A 17384-nucleotide genomic window follows, 5' to 3' on the forward strand; every position below is an offset into this window, starting at 1 on the left:
TTGTCTTGTGTATTTCAGACGTAGTGCATCTTTTTTTTTTTTTTTTTTTCCACCAGAGAACTATTTAGCACAGAGAGAGACAAAAAAAGCGCAACTACAACCATCTTTTTTCTTTTTTTAAATATAATTTATACTTTACATCACCACGAGGACGACGGGAACGCGCTAACAGTCAAGAGCGGCACACAAAGAACGCGTCTACTTTTTCCGGAACAGGTCGACGACACGTCTTTCACAGGAACGCAGTTTTGGCTTGAAAATTTTCCACACATTAAAACATTTTAAAGCTGCAACAGATATTTGGCCCGTTATTTAAATTAAATAAAATGCTTCCACATCAACTAGCATTTTTTTTTTTCCATTTTAAACTTATATAAGTAGACTGCATGCAAACATTTTTTTTAACATGCCCAATATGTCACGATCTACTTGCAGTGATATGAATTTTTTCGTGAACAACGGCGACATGCTTCACGAGCGATGATGTTGCATGCAAAGTCATTCGCTGCCATTGACGCAACAGGAGTGCAATCACTTTTGACCGGGTTGGACGTCTATTGACGTCAATGGCAGCCCGTGAGTTATTTTTGAGTGCCACCGAATTGTGTTGGCGGCGACTCAGATTTGCGATTTTTACCTGAAAGCAGCACCAGTTGTTTTTTTTTTCCTACGAACAAATTATTGTTCTCTTTCAGTTCTCATAGTAACCCAAGTTGACGTTCCGAAGCTTAATTAGAATTGACATCAACGCACTGGCTGCCATTGACGGCTGTAGACGTCCAATACATTTTGACTGGGAAAGCCAGCCATGGATTGGACGTCTAGCGCCTTCAATAGCACTTAAATATTGTCTTTGACAGCCAGTTTTTCCAGTTAAAGTGAGTTAAATAATAGGAAAATAAAATCAACTTTAGATTGTTATTGGCGGGGGTCATATCAGTGTATTTTTTGTTTGTATTCACATTTTATTAATTTATATTTCTTTTGTTGATATAAAAAAAATAATGATTTACTATAAAAAATATATATAATTGAGACCTGGAGTCCTCATACAGTCATGGACGGAATGATTGACACCCTTGGAATTTTTCCACAAAATACAGCATTTCTCACAGAAATTAATCCAGTTACAAATGTTTTCTGTATGAATGCGCTTATTTCTTGGATGTGCATTGGAAAAAAACACAAAACAGTTGAGGAAAAAAGTCATAATTGACACAATTTTAGACAAAACTCAAAAAATAGGCTGGGCAATTGTTGGCTTTGCACATTCTTTGGAAGAAATAGCCAAAATCAATCTGTTCCTATAACCATCAACAAGTTTCGTGCAACTCTCAGATGGAATTTTGGACCACTCTTTTGCAAACTGTTCCAGTTCTCTCAGATTTGCAACAGCAATTTTAAGATCTCTTCATAGTGTTCAATAAGATTTAGATTCGGGCTCATCGATGGCCACCTAAGAATTCTCCAGCGCTTTGTCTCCAACCATTTCTTGGTGCTATTTGAGGTATATTTTGGGTCAGTGTCCTGTTGGAACACCCATGACCTCTGACGCAGACCCAGTTTTCTGACACTACACCCTACATTGCCGCCCAGCTCCAAATTTCATGACTCCTTGCTCACTGTCAAGGCACCCAGTACCAGAAGCAGCAAAACAACCCCAAAACATTATTGGACCGCCACCATGTTTGACTATAGGCACTGTGTTCTTTTCTTTGTGGGCCTCATTCTTTTTTCTGGACCTGGACACTGGTCTCCAACCATTTCTTGGTGCTATTTGAGGTATGTTTTGGGTCACTGTCCTGTTGGGACACCCATAACCCCTGACTCAGCCCCAGTTTTCTGACACTACACCCTACATTGCAGCCCATCCCCAGATTTCATGACTCCTTCCACACTGTCAAGGCACCCAGTACCAGAGGGAGCAAAACACCCCCAAAACATTACTGGACCTCCACCATGTTTGACTATAGGCACTCTTTTCTTTTCTTTGTAAGCCTCTTCTTTTTTTCTGGCACTGGACACTGGTCTCCAACCATTTCTTGGTGCTATTTGAGGTATGTTTTGGATCATTGTCCTGTTGGAACACCCATGACGTCTGACGCAGACCCACACTACACCCTACATTGTGGCCCATCTCATGACTCCTTGCACACTGTCAAGGCACCCAGTACCAGAAGCAGCAAAACAACCCCAAAACATTATTGGACCTCCACCATGTTTGACTATAGGCACTGTGTTCTTTTCTTTGTAGGCCTCATTGTTTATTCTGGCACTGGACACTGGTCACCACCCATTTCTTGGTGCTATTTGAGGTATGTTTTGGGTCACTGTCCTGTTGGAACACCCATGACCTCTGACGCAGTCCCTGTTTTCTGACACTACACCCTACATTGCGGCCCATCCCCAGATTTCATGACTCCTTGCACACTCTCAAGGCACCCGGTACCAGAGGCAGCAAAACAACCCCAAAACACAGCCCAAGTTTTCTGACACTACATTGCAATCCATCTCATGACTCCTTGCACACTGTCAAGGCACCCAGTTCTAGAAAAAGGATTTAGGCCTACAAAGAAAAGAACACATGCCTGTAGTCAAACATGGTGGAGGTCCAATGATGTTTTGGGGTTGTTTTGCTGCCTCTGGCACTGGGTGCCTTGACAGCGTGCAAGGAGTCATGAAATCTGGAGACTATCAAAATGTTTTGGGCCGTAATGTAGGATGTATTGTCCGGAAACTGTCACCCTTCAAATTTGAAAGACCTGGAACAGTTCGCAAAAACGGAGTGGTCCAAAATTTCATCTGAGCGACGCACGAAATTTGTTGATGGCTATCGGAAGCGATTGCTTTCTGTTATTTCTTTTAAAGCATGTGCAACCAAATAGAGTTAAGGGTGCAAACAATTTTGTCTAGCCTATTTTTTTAGTTTTGTCTAAAACTGTATCAATTTTGGATTTTTTTCAGTCCACGTCCGAGGTATAAACACATTCACACTGAATACATTTCTATTGCGTTAATGTCTGGGAGAAACTGTGTATTTTCTGGAAAAATAATTCCAGTGGTGCCAATAATTTCGCCCATGACAGTATATGGACATCACATTTTGGGTCATGTAAACCACTTATATACAAAACCAGCGGCGAAACTTAGGAGGGGGTGCAACCCGACCTGGGCCTCTAAGGGGACTCGTTTGCGTGGGCGAGGGGAGGGTCAAAAAGAAAGGGAAGATAATGCCCGGGGCTCTGTAATATGCTGGAAGTGTTTCCTGGAGGTGCCTGCAACAAAACAAAATTCCACTTGCACCACTCACACACCGGTTGATCGTCTTGAGGGTCCGATGAATAATTGTCCGCTAGCACCCCGCACCCAGTTGGACGGTCCACTTCGGGGGTCCCGTTTATCCTCATCGCACCTGAGCCCTGTTCACATTTCTTCCGCCACTTTACCAAACATGCCGCCATGACCCAAAATGTAATTTATGTATGTAGTCTTAGTTGTGTTTTTATTTAATGACCAAAAATAGTCACTTGGCCTCTAAGAGTCCTCCTACACGAACAAAAACTTTTTGAATTCCCCCAAGAATAAATACATTTTTTGTTAGGGATGTGCAAGTACAGTACACTAATACCAGCTTCAAAGGAGTGGTCAATAGTTGTGGAGTTCAAAAAGTTCGGACAAAAGGTCATTTTACGTCAGTATCAGAAGTACTAGTGGTATTCAGTTACGAGGTAAGAATATCCATGAGTACTCAAGTGTCAAGTACTCGTACTGGTATCGGTCTGGAAAAAAAAAGTGATATGGAACATCCCTAATATTTGGTGTATTTACTGCCATTTTTCATGTGACAAAATAACGCTTTGTGAAAAATGTATTGCTATGTTATAAACCAACTCAATTTCACTTAAATACTACTCATAAGTCATCGTAAAAAAAATAAGTGTTTAAAGCATAGTCACTGGTCCAACTCATATCTCAAAGGCTGAGAAAGGAATGTAAAATAATTCTGTATCAACGTGTCCCTACTGTGCACCAGTTTGAAGTTATAAAGCATTCAAAAGAATGACCATGTCACGTAAAATGCGAAAAGTAACAAGGGACGTGACAGCAGAGAAAAAAAAAAGAAACCAAAGCGTCCCCGAAAGTAGCTGACACCAGAGGTCCGATACTTGACTGCTTGTGTTTCTCCACTTTTAGTTGCGCGCGGCTCCTCCCTTCGTCCGTTTCAGTTTTTGCGAATGTCGGCGTAGACCACCGGCTCCATCTTGTGGAAGGAGTTTTTGCTGCCCGAGTGGTCCAGCTGGACGTATATCACCGGGCCCTGTTGCAAAAAAAAAATTTCACCGCTGGGATCGTTGATGACGAACATTTTTTTTTTTCTTTGCCCGGGGATTTGCACCAGCCCCCTCGGCTCCTACCTGCGCTTGACCCGGGGGGCTGGTGCTGGGGGGGCCCTCCAGCTTGGGCTCCGTCTTCTTTATGGGTTGCGGCGGAGGGGCGCACGCGTTTTCCAAGTTTATACAGCTAGTTTGGGGTTACCGTTTGCCACGTTGGTGCACGATGGAGAGACACACAGCAAATGGGCACATAAAATAATGACAAAAAAATCAAAAACAAACAAAAAAAGAAAGAGTGATGAGCAGGTGAAGCAATGAAGACAGATGTACAATTTTTGGGATCAAATTGTTTCACAGGTGTCAAACTCAAAGCCAGGCTAGGTCCGGCCTGCAAAATCATTTTGTGTTTAAAGAGCATACGACACGAGAAAAAAAGTCTTAAATGGCATTATTATGTGAATTAGAATCATATTTTGAGACGATTCGACTATATACAACAATTTAGCAAAGCACAGATGACGAGAAATTAGTCTTTTAATCTGCCGGTTAGCCACGCCTACCATTATAGGGCTTTAGCGTCCCCAACAGGTGGATGACGTCAGCGGTAGACTGAGCTCATCGGTTTTACTATTCAGCCCATTGAGGGAGAATTATTCTGAACGAGGAAAACGCGTTGAAGAGAGCTGCAACATGTCATTGTTTCAGTCTCTCTACTCCAATATTTTAAAGGATATTCTTTTTATCCAAGTATTTTTCCCCAATAGCTATATAAATGGCTTGAGAAGGACCAGTCAGCCCGTCAAGGGGGAACTATTCACAACGAGGAAAACGCGACGAAGAGAGCGGCAAAATGTCAGTGTTTCTGTCTCTTTACTTCAATATTTTTACAAGATATTCTTTTTATCCAAGTATTTTCCCCAATTGCTAAATAAATGGCATGGTCATGACAAATAACAGTCTTGTGCTAAATGGAATATGAAATAATAAAAATGCATTTATTCAGGACGACATGGCAAAATTACTCCATATTGGTCAAAACTGTCGACTTCACCTTTACTGTCGCACCTCCCGAACGATATTTTATGACACCTAAATCGGACATATGCCATTTCCCTTCCCCCGGCTTCAGAGAATGTAAACAAACCAGAAGGAGTGACAGCTAGCCAACATGCTAACCCGAACCGAGTGATGTTTCAAAGTCTTCGAAGCGGAAAATCACACATAACTAGCCTGGATTATTTGCAATTTACAGTTCATTCCCCGGAGGAGGGTGGCTGGAGTTGTTGTGCAGCTAACGTTCTGCTAATGAGCATGAGGAGAGCTTTTTACATGCCTATCAATGATCAAACGTAAGTAGTCCTTTATTTAAAGGAAGTTTGCAGTGTTTACTTTGTAATCGCTGTATTCGTATTTGACATAATACAAAACAAGATGTTTACTCACTTCCTCGTAAGTCCAATGGTCCCACAGTAGTAGGGCTTGGCCAATATCCACAGTGAATGGGAACCTTGTGAAACTCCAAAAAGGCGCATACGCCTCTCCCTCATACAGAATGATTTTTCTGCAGCCGTTTGGCTGGCATGATGCGAAAAATAAACGCATTAATCCGCAAAATCAGCTGAATCCTTCGTCCTCATACACAACAGTACACTGTAGCGTGAAGAGGACGTCTTCTACCGTACACGTCACAGCGCCCTCCTCCTCAATGCAAGACCGAAGCCTGAAGTCACTCATTTTCATGGCGCGGGATTCAAAAAACTAAATAAAAATAGCGATCGCTTCCACACACATCTAAGCAGTCCATATCATTCAGGGGCATAAAATACCGCGTGTATTATGAAATAAACATGCTTTTTCGTGTCACAGGCACATCAATTAAAAAAAAAAAAGATATATATATATATATATATATTAGGGCTGTCAAATGATTAAATTTTTTAATCGAGTTAATTACAGCTTAAAAATTAATTAATCGTAATTAATCAATTCAAACCATCTATGAAATATGCCATATTTTTCTGTAAATTATATATATATTCTGTAAAATAATTTGTTGGAATGGAAAGATAAGACACAAGATGGATATATACATTCAACATACGGTACATAAGCTGTAGTGGGCATTTCATTCTACTGTCATTTAAATCTGTCTATGCTGTCCTCACTCCGAAGCATCTACTTTTTCCAAAGCTAGACAGCTAGTGAACGACGCCTTAATAATCAGACTTCTTCTTTTTTCATCTGATTTATTAATAGAATAGCCTCAAACCAATGTCCTCTTTAGACCGTAGTGAAACTAAAAAAAAAAGTACACAAGCATTGCATTAGCAACAACGTTAGCTTAGCACGCCATACAGGTTCACTAAACAAACAAAAAGCGTCTCATACAAAAAATATAACATTTCGCTTACTAACATAATATGTACATTCTTTACAACAACCATACTTACGGACAAATCTTGTCCAAGGATCATATAAGCACAACATTACAACGTAGGCGTCAACCAGAGACGTTGTGCAGCCATATTGAACTGGCAAGAAAGCAATAAACCATGTCGCAAAGCGACCACAAGAGTTCGCTGTTAGACAGCACAAAAAACCTTGCTGTAAAACTTAACAAATGGCAGAATACTGTCTGAGCGGGACATGTGCGTTAATTGCGTCAAATATTTTAACGTGATTAATTTAAAAAATTAATTACCGTGCGTTAACGCGATAATTTTGACAGCCCTAATATATATTAATATTTTTCTGCTTTATGCTCATACAACGCCACAGCCTTTCACCCTCCCTCCTGCTAAGAAGTGCGGCCAAACTGTCCAGCTGCATTTGGTACTTAACGATTATTGATCAGGCATGAAAATGGGTCAGGGGTTAAAAAGGTGAGAAGGGTGTGGAGGAAATATGTTCCGGTAGGGCTGTCCCAAACGAAGAGTTTTCTCCCGATTAGTTAGCCGACTATTTTTAAAATTAGTCGACTAATATATATATATATTTTTTACTAATTTAGCAATGACATTTTTGTTGACGCTTATTAATTAACAAAAACATTTTGGAACACTTAATTCTTTATTAAAGTACAAATAAGCATGTAAATAACAATAATTAATCACACATGAACACTGAGGTCAAATGCTGATAGCCTGATAGCATTTACTAGTGCGAAAGAATGGAATGTAAACAGATTCAGAACACTGACTTCGCCTTTCCAACATTATTCAAAACAATTCTTATTAAAAAATAGTATATTACTATATATAATAGTATTATAATAATTCTAATATTAATTGCCAATCATATTTTTTTAAAAAGGGTGTCATTTTAAAATTATTCTTAGTGTAAAATCTGAATTCTGTAGTATTTACATGTGACAGTATTAATTCTAAAGTCTGTGGGATTAACTCCAGAAATCGTCATTTATATGACAAACGTGACGTGCTTTTATTTTGAAATGTTCACCGGAAGTACGTTCGCTAAACCGCTAACAACTTTACACTCTGCAAAAAGCACTTTTCGTCATTGCTTGTGGTGTTACTAATAGATATTTATCTTCATTTTTTCGTTTGCATTTTTTCGTTTGCAAATGCTGCGAACCAGCGCTTTTTCATGTTTGAAGTGTCACCTTTTAACTGCAAGTTTGCGTTTTATAGCAGGCTAAAGTTGTCTTTTTCCCCCATTAGTGTCAGTGTAGCAATGCTAACGTTTACAGTGTTTAACATAGATGTGTTTCCTTATTTTGTATGTGTGAACTGTAATTCTACGGCATATTGCTGTCCAATAAACATCTGTACATAACAACTGGAGTCTCATATGTCATCTACACGCACGCACAAATGTATGCACGCACGCGGTGATAAAACGCAGCCGTGAAAATTAGCGCCCTCATTTTTATTTACCTTGCGATAAATGGACTCATTGCATATCGTGACAGGCTTAGCAACTTCAATAAAACATGTCGTTATTTAGTTAGATGGACTTACGACCCCCCCCCCCCCCCCCCTAAAAATGTTCTCCTCAGATCTACACAATTCACATAGGTCACCCTTTTTGACTTCAAAACGGCAAATTTCGCCGAAAGGTGAGTGATTTTCATGCCTGAATTTGATAGGTTTATAACTTTGATCTTGCCAGAGAACCTTGGTAACGCTACAATCAAAGGCACAAATGTGTTAATCCAGGGTTTCCCCTAGGATTTTTTGAAGCTGCGGTGGTGGGCTGCATCGGAGTGGGACCGCCTCATCATGTCGTGCCACGGCAAAATTGCGTCATATCATGACAAATTCATTTTTTTCCCCAGATTTTGTTTCCCAAGAAGAACCAGGCTAATGTCGTAGCTTTCAGCTACGGCACATGTATGTAAAATGCTTAGCTGATTACAGCTACATTACCCTCTGTAATACGACTTTTTTTTCTTGCAGCAATAGTACGACTTACATCTCCTAGTCCTTTTTCCTTTCATTACTACATTAACACACCAATAATGGTCCTTCTGTTAATGAAGCGACGGCGTAGGTTTGCATAGGGACGTTAGAGACATAACTCTAGGAACTTTTCAGGATGCTCAAATTGTCCCCACCAACTTTTAAGCAACCTCATTTGCATTATATAATGAGTTCAGTTAAATAGGTAATTTAGATTGTCTTCCCATATGTTGTAAGGATAGAATTGATCATACCATTATTATTAAGTGAATTACTTTGATTATGTTCAGACTTACACTGAAGCACACGTTTGATTGGCTGATGACTAGTTAAATTCCCTTGTTTTCAGTGTAATTCTACTAGAAATAAGTGAAATTATGCAAGTGCTTCAAGTAAATTTTACTCAGATTTCTTGAAATGAGAAAAATACTTTTCTTCTAAATTACTTTTTTGGAGAAGAAATCTGTAACTGTAATTAATTACTTTTTTTAAAGTAAGATTAACAACGCTGGTTACATGACGCATAAAAAACGAACTGAGAATGGGATCAGTATGTTAACGTAACATAGCTATTAAGAGTTAGTCAGATATTTATATGATAAATATTAGGGGTGTAACGGTACACAAAAATCTCGGTTCGGTACGTACCTCGGTTTTTAGGTCACGGTTCGGTTCATTTTCGGTACAGTAAGAAAACAAAATGCAAAATATAAATGTGCTAGTTGTTTATTACACACTTTTTTGCTTTCAACAATAGGAACATTAGCCTATACAAAGCTAGAATTCTGCTCAAAAAGTAGCGGGTATTTAAAGATAATAATCCAACAACAATTTACCTTTCAGACCCTGCGTATTGGTCAGCTTTCTTTCTGAAAGAAAGAAGAAAAAAAGAAGTCCTGTGCTAAAGAGAAAAGCAATCCCAATGACAAAGATTTTAACATGTATTTTACAAATGAAATGCCTCAATGAATCATTTTTTTTCGCCTTATGAATGGTTTTTAAAAGCTTTATTGGTGGATTTTCTCAAGTTAAAGCGCCACACAGAAATTAATCAATTTAATTGTGTAAGCAGGATCTGTGTATTATTCAGGTGTTTTAGCTCATTTCATTTTATTTAAATGGGCTATTATTTATTTTATGTGTTTATATTTTACAAATGTGGTGTAGCATTCATTTATACTGTATATTTTATGTTGTATAACTTTAGTTCCTATGTGAATATTAGTTCCTACTTGTTTTGTTGTGGTGGTAGGGTTTTGTATTGAACAAGGGGCCGTGTTGGCTATTATTATAGCAGAGGAGACAGCAGTAAATCAACAAAAACAAGTCAACTGTGCCCCGATCCACCACTCAAGAGATCTGATGGACTCAAAAAGTGGGTTAAGAATGCATATTAGTTTGAAAATCGACCGGATCCACCGTATTTTTACACCAGTGACTTCCGGTCTGCCCTATCCTAGCTAGTAGTTTTGACGCAGGAGGGCCTGGTCTCGCGTCAGTATTGACGCAGGAGGGCCGCGTCTCGGGTCAAATAATAAATTCTGCCGTTCTTTTCGCATGCGTCGTGTTGAGCCGCTTCTGGGACGCGTCTAACATGTGGCCGCACTGCGACTGGTGTGCATTGGCTGATTGACTTTAACGCCCGCGTTTCACTGCGTTCTCGCGGCGGCTGCGTAGTTGCGCCGTTGACGTTTCTAGGTTATACCGTCCTACCGTGTTGGTCCTCATTATAGTAGAGATTACGGAGTAAATATAATCTACACAAAGAAACTGTAACCCAATCGACTCTCAGCCTCGAAAAGTAAAGGTTACATTACGTCAGAAACTCGTTCGGTACGCCTCCGTTCCGAACCGAGCACCTCGTACCGAAACGGTTCAATACAAATACATGTACCGTTACACCCTAAATATTTAATCTTAAAAAAAAAAAAAAAAAAGCTTAATTCAATAAGTAATGTTGTTTAAAACATTATTTGAAAGCATTTTCCACTTGATTTTGGTGAAAAATGACCAACCTTTAGATCAAGGGTGGGCAAACTATTCCACAGAGGGCCGCAGTGGGTGCGGGTTTCTGTTCCAACTCATCAAGAGGAAACCTTTTTACCAATCTGGTGTCTTGCAGGCGCAATCAGTTGATCACAGGCAGGTGCTTCTTGTTTCAGCAAAAACTTCATTGGTTAAACTGTCCTTGCTGGACCAGTTGGAGCAAAGACCAGGACCCACTACGGCCCTTGAGGACCGGTTTGCCCACCCCTGCTTTAGATGTATGGGCTTAATAAGAACAAATGGTAATATTTACCTAAAGTAAATTGAATAATCTGACCCATTAATTGGTTAACTAGTCTTTGACATTCTAAACAAGATAGAGAAAATTATTCGAATAGATTTAAGAAAAATCATCAGATTAAAACACTATGTGAAAGTCACTACAAGTCAATACAGATTTATTTTTGCATTGATCATTTAGCCTATCAATTAATTAGGTTCATATTAGTGAGAAATGCAGCCCCGTTCACGTAATCTGTTTGGTTTTATTAATGTCCCGTCCCCAGCAAAAAATGTACATGCAGGTTATGGAGTTATATCGTCCCCACTGAGACCAAACCTACGCCCTTGTAATGGACTCATTTCAAGGAGTAGGGGGAAATTCTAATTGCCATATAAAGAGTTTTACTAGTTTCGGTGAGAAGGTGAATAGTTTTTGTTGTTGTTGTTCGTAAGCTACATTTCCACACAAACGCACATCGATGTACCAATTAGCTCAGCAAGGAGAAGTATGAGAGTCATTTTTCGAGTGTCCCAGAGCTCGCGAAATTTGGATAAAAAAAGCGCATTTATCAAGGTTTCGTCCGCCGAATGCGTTGTTGACATTAGCGCGGCGGCGCTCTGCCCGCCTCTTGGCGCAATTTCATTCAAACTTGCCGTTCCGTCCAAGACGGCCGTCCACCGCTCACTTTCGCCGAATAGTCCCATCCAAAACACTGTAATGCCTCGGATGGGGGGGAAGAAGGAGCGGCGTCTGTATTGGCTTACCCACTTTATTGTGGCAACAATAATAAAGAAAAACAATAACAAAATAACAGCGGGCTTCCGCAACATGCGACTGCTATCTCGCTTCCCTCTACGTCACAGTTCCCCGTCCGATCGTCTCTTAAGGTGGCCTCGCGTAGTTAAGGACATTACAATACACAATGAATAAATTGCCGCTGAACCCTTCACCATGGCTGCCGCCAGTTTGAAACGAGCTTAAAAAAAAAAACTTGGACTCTTTTCCACGGCGTGGCGGCTTTTATTTTTGTGTGGCGGTGCGCCACAATATTTAGTATGTAGGGGAAACACTGTAATCATTGTTAAACTTGTCATAACTCATTGCATAAGTGAAAGCAGGGTTTCCCCTACATAGAACAGATTGTGGCGCACCGCCACACCAACATAATAGCCGCCTCGCAAATGACTTTTTCTTTAAAAGTACATTCTAATTTATAATTTGTATGATTTAACAATACGTCTAAATGAATATCTATAGCTCATTATTTACGCACGATTTGCCAGAAGTCGTCTGAAATAGCACATCAAATACAAATTATTCCTTTACACGCTTTATTTTGAAAATCATATCGGTTCTCCTGTTGCAAGCGTGAGTGTTGGCGCAGAGTCAGGAGAAAAATCCATAGAAGTATTTCCAGTTAATGAATGAAATTTTGGATTAAACCTTTGAAAACGACCTTAATTTTGACATTGACATGACGTTTAGGTTCTTTTTGGCGTGTTTTATCCGAATCGTCGCGTTCTAGCATAGCATTTGTTCATTGCTGATGTCACTAGTAGTAACTGTAACTGGTAACAGAAGGACTATTATTGCTGTGGTAATGTAGAGCATATTAGGGCCAGAGAAAGAAAAGAGATGTAAGTCATACTATTGCTAAGAAGAAAAACGTCATATTATTGAGTAGGGGTAATGCAATAAGCTACGCATTTTACGTACAGGTATCGTAGTGGAGAGCTACGACGAAGTATTCGAACTAATCCTTCTGTTGATTATAATTTGATGTAGATGAGGCAAAATATTAAGGATTTGATTATTTGTTAAACAGATTCTAAAACACAAGATGCTTTTAATATTGTTAATTTTAATGGAGGCCGCAACGTGCGATGTGAAGTAATATGTATTTGGACGATTTGTTAAGAACTTTGTAAAAAAAAAAAAAAAAAAAAAAAAAAAAAAAAAAAAAGTTAGCATTTAAGCTAACAGACTATTGCTATGCAAGTTAGCCATTTGTTCTTTTGTTGTACTCAGATCTTCATTTATTTTTTTATACCGTTTGAGGCTAAGCTCAAGTATTTCGGTTTATTTTTAAGTACATTTATTGCTCTTGTGAAATGAAAGTGCAATTCTGCATAGTTTGAAGAAACACTCAGGAATTTTATTTTGTATTAGCGTTGAATGCTCTTTTGAAGGTGCAATCTTACCAAGCCAAAATAAATGTTATTGAAGGTATAAACACTTCTCTGTTAGACGTCTCCTAAAATTTATTCTGTAACGCATTAAATCAAGGGTCTCCAAACCGGTCCTCAAGGGCCGCTCTGGGTCCTGGTTTTTGTTCCAACCGATCGAGTACCGACAGTTTAACCAATGATGTTTTTGCTAAAACAAGCAGCACCTGACTGCAATCAACTGATTACGCTTGTAAGACACCAGATTGGTATATAGGTGTTGTCTTGTTTTGTTGAAATGAAATCCTGCACCCACTGCGGCCCTATTTTATTTTTGTTTTATTTATATAGCACAATTCAACACATGGCAATTCAACACAATGTAGAATAGTTTAGAGACCACTGCATGAAATGTTCGTAATCCAATTACTCAATTATTCTAACGAACTATTTGATAAATTAATCGATTGGTTAAATAATCGAGAGCTGCAGCCCTAATCCTAATGTTGTTGTTGTTGTATTATTATTATTTTTTTTTACGATGAGGCAGAAATAAAATATGGTGCCTTCTCACAAGTACGCAAACATCTTCCAAAACGTGACCCCGTAGGCTCGAGAAATTTATTTTGAAAGGTACAGATTCTGAAGCTCCCGAGGAGAGTGCGTTGCCGGCGGCAGTGAGCGTTGCTGGCGTAGTCATAGAATGCTGTTTGATGGCTGGAGACACGTCATGGCCGAGGAAACCTTGATGAATGCGCTTTTTTTTTTTTTTTTTTTTAAACTTTGGGACACTTGAAAAATGGCTCTCACTCCTCCAATTGCTAAGCTAAATGATACCTCGATGTACAATAGTGTGGAACTTTAGTTCACACCAACAACAAAAAACTATTCCACTCTCACCGTAACTAGTAAACCAAGGCTCTTATACTCTGCTGCTCCTTAAAATAAGTGGCTATTTTCTTGCGCAACAAGGAGAGTCGATCAAAAACAGGCGAGTAGACTGAGCTCTTAATACACACGTTCTATCTAGTGATGCACGATAATGCATTTTTCAGCCGATACCGATAACCGATAATTTCCTCCTCGTTCCAACCGATAACCGATAATGTCAAGCCGATAATTTTATTAAAGATTTATGTAAAATTTTAAAGTATACACAAGAGAAAATATTGCTGTGCAAAAATAATATTGCTCTTTTTTTTCAACATCAAATGTGAACAAGTAGTAGTAGTAGTAGTAGTAGTAGTAAATTCCAACATCTAAATAAAGATAGATTGTCTGACATTGTGTAATGGTAAACTTTTGGCAACAATTACTTACAGAGTAAATACATAAGTTGCACAAAAATGGCTTTAAAAGTATGCCATTCCTAAAGTATAACATTACTACACAGCAAAAACACAGCTCCTTAAGACTAGTTAAAGTCCCTTGTTCTCAGTGTAAATCTATTGGAAATAAGTTAAATTAACTGCCAGCACTTCAAGTATATTTCACTCAGATTTCTTGAAGAAAAATGGCCAGCTGAAAATAAGATTAACAGCCTTATTTTAAGCAATAAATTATTATACATTATCCTAAAAAAAAAAATAAAAAATAAAAAAAAAAAAATTGTCAGAAATGTTCTTTATTCAAGAATATGTATGATTCAAAACATTATTTGAAAGCAATTTTTTCTTGATTTAGGTGAAAAATGACCTTATTTTTTTTTAGATGTTTGGGCTTAATAAGAACAAATTGCAATATTTAGTTCAAGTAAGTGGAATAATCTGGCGCATTCAACAGTCTTCAACACTCCTCAAACAAGATGGGGAAAATTATTTGACTAGATTTAAGAAGAATGCTCTGATTAAGACGTCATAAATTTAAAGCGTACTGAATGCATTACTGACTGGATGACTTCTTTGTGTCGTTTGGTGCATGTTACAATTATCAACTAACCACTGTGCCGTCATGATAAACATGGTTTGTTGACATCACCTGTGTAAATGTCCGTGGTAAAACTGATGTGATCGACATGTCTTTCACGAAGAATCGTGGTCGTATAAACTGCATTATTTTTTCATCCAGGGGTTTGGCTATCGGGTCATTTCGGGAATTTCCTCCCGCCTGTGCCCTTCAGTCCGCCCGGCTGCCAAATTAGCACCCGCGCCAGGCCTCTGTCTTGAACCGGAGTGGCGGCGGCAGCAAAGTTCGTACCGTATATCCGCCCGCCCCGGCCGGCTTGCTGCGGCGCATTCGGTGCATGGCTCTGCTCTCATGCTCTACCCGCCTAGGGCGAGGCGGCGGCCTGCCGGACCGGCGGGCTCCGTCGGAAGACAGCTACTTGTCAACTATCGATCTCGTGAGGTGTTTAGCCATAGATGGGAGTTTACCACTCGCTTTGGGCTGCATTCCCAAACACCCCGACTCCGGGAGGACCGCAGCGTCTCTGTATCGTCACAAGCCCCGTAGCTTCCTTTATAGTTTATTTGTTAACAATAGCTTTAGCATTCGTGCTAGCAGCAGCATATTCGTTCCAAAAATCATTGTGATGCAGTTTTAAATAGCTGCTGGGTTAGTGCTAGTGGTGTTCAATGAGGACGCTTTCTTTAGGCCTTGAGGAACTGTTTTGTAGATGGCGAGAGCGTCGTTTATTCCATTTCACACACGGGAAAAGCAACGCACGCTAGTGAGAGCGCCTCAACACTGATGTGTAACACCGCCTCCTCTATGACGCCGTACTCCTAAACCCCTCCTCCCACAGGGGCTTCAGAGAGGGGAGGGGTTGAGCAGGCGGCAGTGAAGAAGTGGAGAAAACTGCTTGGTTGCGCACATTTGGAGGCTAAATCAAGTATATAATTATCGGATTGCATTATCGGTTGATTTTTTTATTATCTGTATTATCTGTGTGACGTCATAATTGCCATTATCGGCTGATAATTATCGGCAGCCGATATTATCGTGTATCTTTAATTCTATCTGTGTTGCCATCGCTGTCTATGACCAGAGGAAAACTAAAGGAATTCAACAAGAGTCCCCCCAAATCGTACAAACACAAAGCAACACCCCTCTAGTGGCTTGGCGGTGAATTGCAGAGCAACGTGTTTGCTTCACGCAGAACTTCGAATGCTCAATGACGACATAGGGTCTATGCCTTCGCTCCACCATCAACGGAGCGCAGAAGCATAAATCAGGCCTAACACTTCCAAGCATTTTCAAGGACTTAACGCAAAATTCGAGCATTTTTCAGACCTTGAAAAAAATCGACAGTAAATTCCAAGAATTCCCAAAAATGTCAAGGACCCGTACAAACCCTGTAATATGTTACCTTGTCAGACGGATGTATTGCCTTCTGTTCCCCATTTTATTGTTATTATTACAATGCATGATGTTTTTTCTTAAACGTGCATTACTTCGCTGGTGCAATTAATTAATTCCCAGTGTGATTTATAACCCACAAAATAAAAATAAGCGGCAAAGAATGTGAATTGATGGCTTCGATTAGTTGAAAGCGACAGCAATGTGCTTTACAGACTGATTATTAGCATGTAATGGGTTAGTGCGGCATTAAAGAGGGACAAAAAATGATGTTAGGAAACAAAAAAGACGGATGCAAGCAAGCGACACCAGCGCAAAAAGCAAACTCAAACATAGCCAAGTACAGTATGTTTAACAATTCCCCCCCCCCCTCCCCCCCGGCAACCTGTCCTTTGCTTCATGAATCCACCAGGCAGTTTGCCTGAGCTGGGTTTGTTTGTGTTACCAAATGCCAAGAAAAAGGTTCATGCTCAAATAGGCATGCAATGTGTTAGAAGGTATCTAGATTGCGTATACACTAGTGCTGCAACGATTAATCAATTAACTCCAGTAATTTGATTAGAAAAATGCTTCAAATCAAAACTTCGCTGATTCGAGGATTCGTTTAATTAGATTGGCGTTGTAATGTTTGTTTTTAAAGTTTTATTGATTTGGGTGGATACACTGCCCTCTAGTGACAACAGTAAATATGCCATAACTCGTCTAACATGGCTGCTCCCCGGTACGACCAACATAAGGTAAATTTTTGTTTGAGCTAATGTTTGTTTATGCATTCGTTTTTCATTTTAGAAGTACAGTATATTTAAGTTTTTTTGTGTGTGAACATGTGTTTGAACAATTGGTTAAAAGCATTGTTAAAAAAAGAAAAAAACGTTAGCATTTTATAGCATTTAAGCTA

General features: G+C 39.5%; 1 protein-coding gene across 2 annotated transcripts in view; it reads right to left on the reverse strand.

Annotated features, from left to right (window-relative positions):
• Positions 1-1950: 1950 nt before the first annotated feature.
• Positions 1951-17384, reverse strand: part of LOC130906354 (myelin protein zero-like protein 1) — a 34296-nt gene continuing 18862 nt past the window's right edge. The window contains exons 5-7 of one of the 2 annotated variants that reach the window (XM_057820609.1): positions 9592-9624; positions 4416-4521; positions 1951-4318 (exon numbers count right to left, since the gene is read on the reverse strand). In XM_057820609.1, the coding sequence (XP_057676592.1) occupies positions 4223-4318; positions 4416-4521; positions 9592-9624 (235 nt within the window). In that variant the 3' untranslated portion in view covers positions 1951-4222. The remainder of the gene's footprint in view (positions 4319-4415; positions 4522-9591; positions 9625-17384) is intronic. The other variant, XM_057820610.1, reaches the window with a different exon arrangement.

The sequence above is a fragment of the Corythoichthys intestinalis genome, chromosome 18 (assembly GCF_030265065.1).
Source record: "Corythoichthys intestinalis isolate RoL2023-P3 chromosome 18, ASM3026506v1, whole genome shotgun sequence".
Lineage (NCBI taxonomy): Eukaryota > Metazoa > Chordata > Actinopteri > Syngnathiformes > Syngnathidae > Corythoichthys > Corythoichthys intestinalis.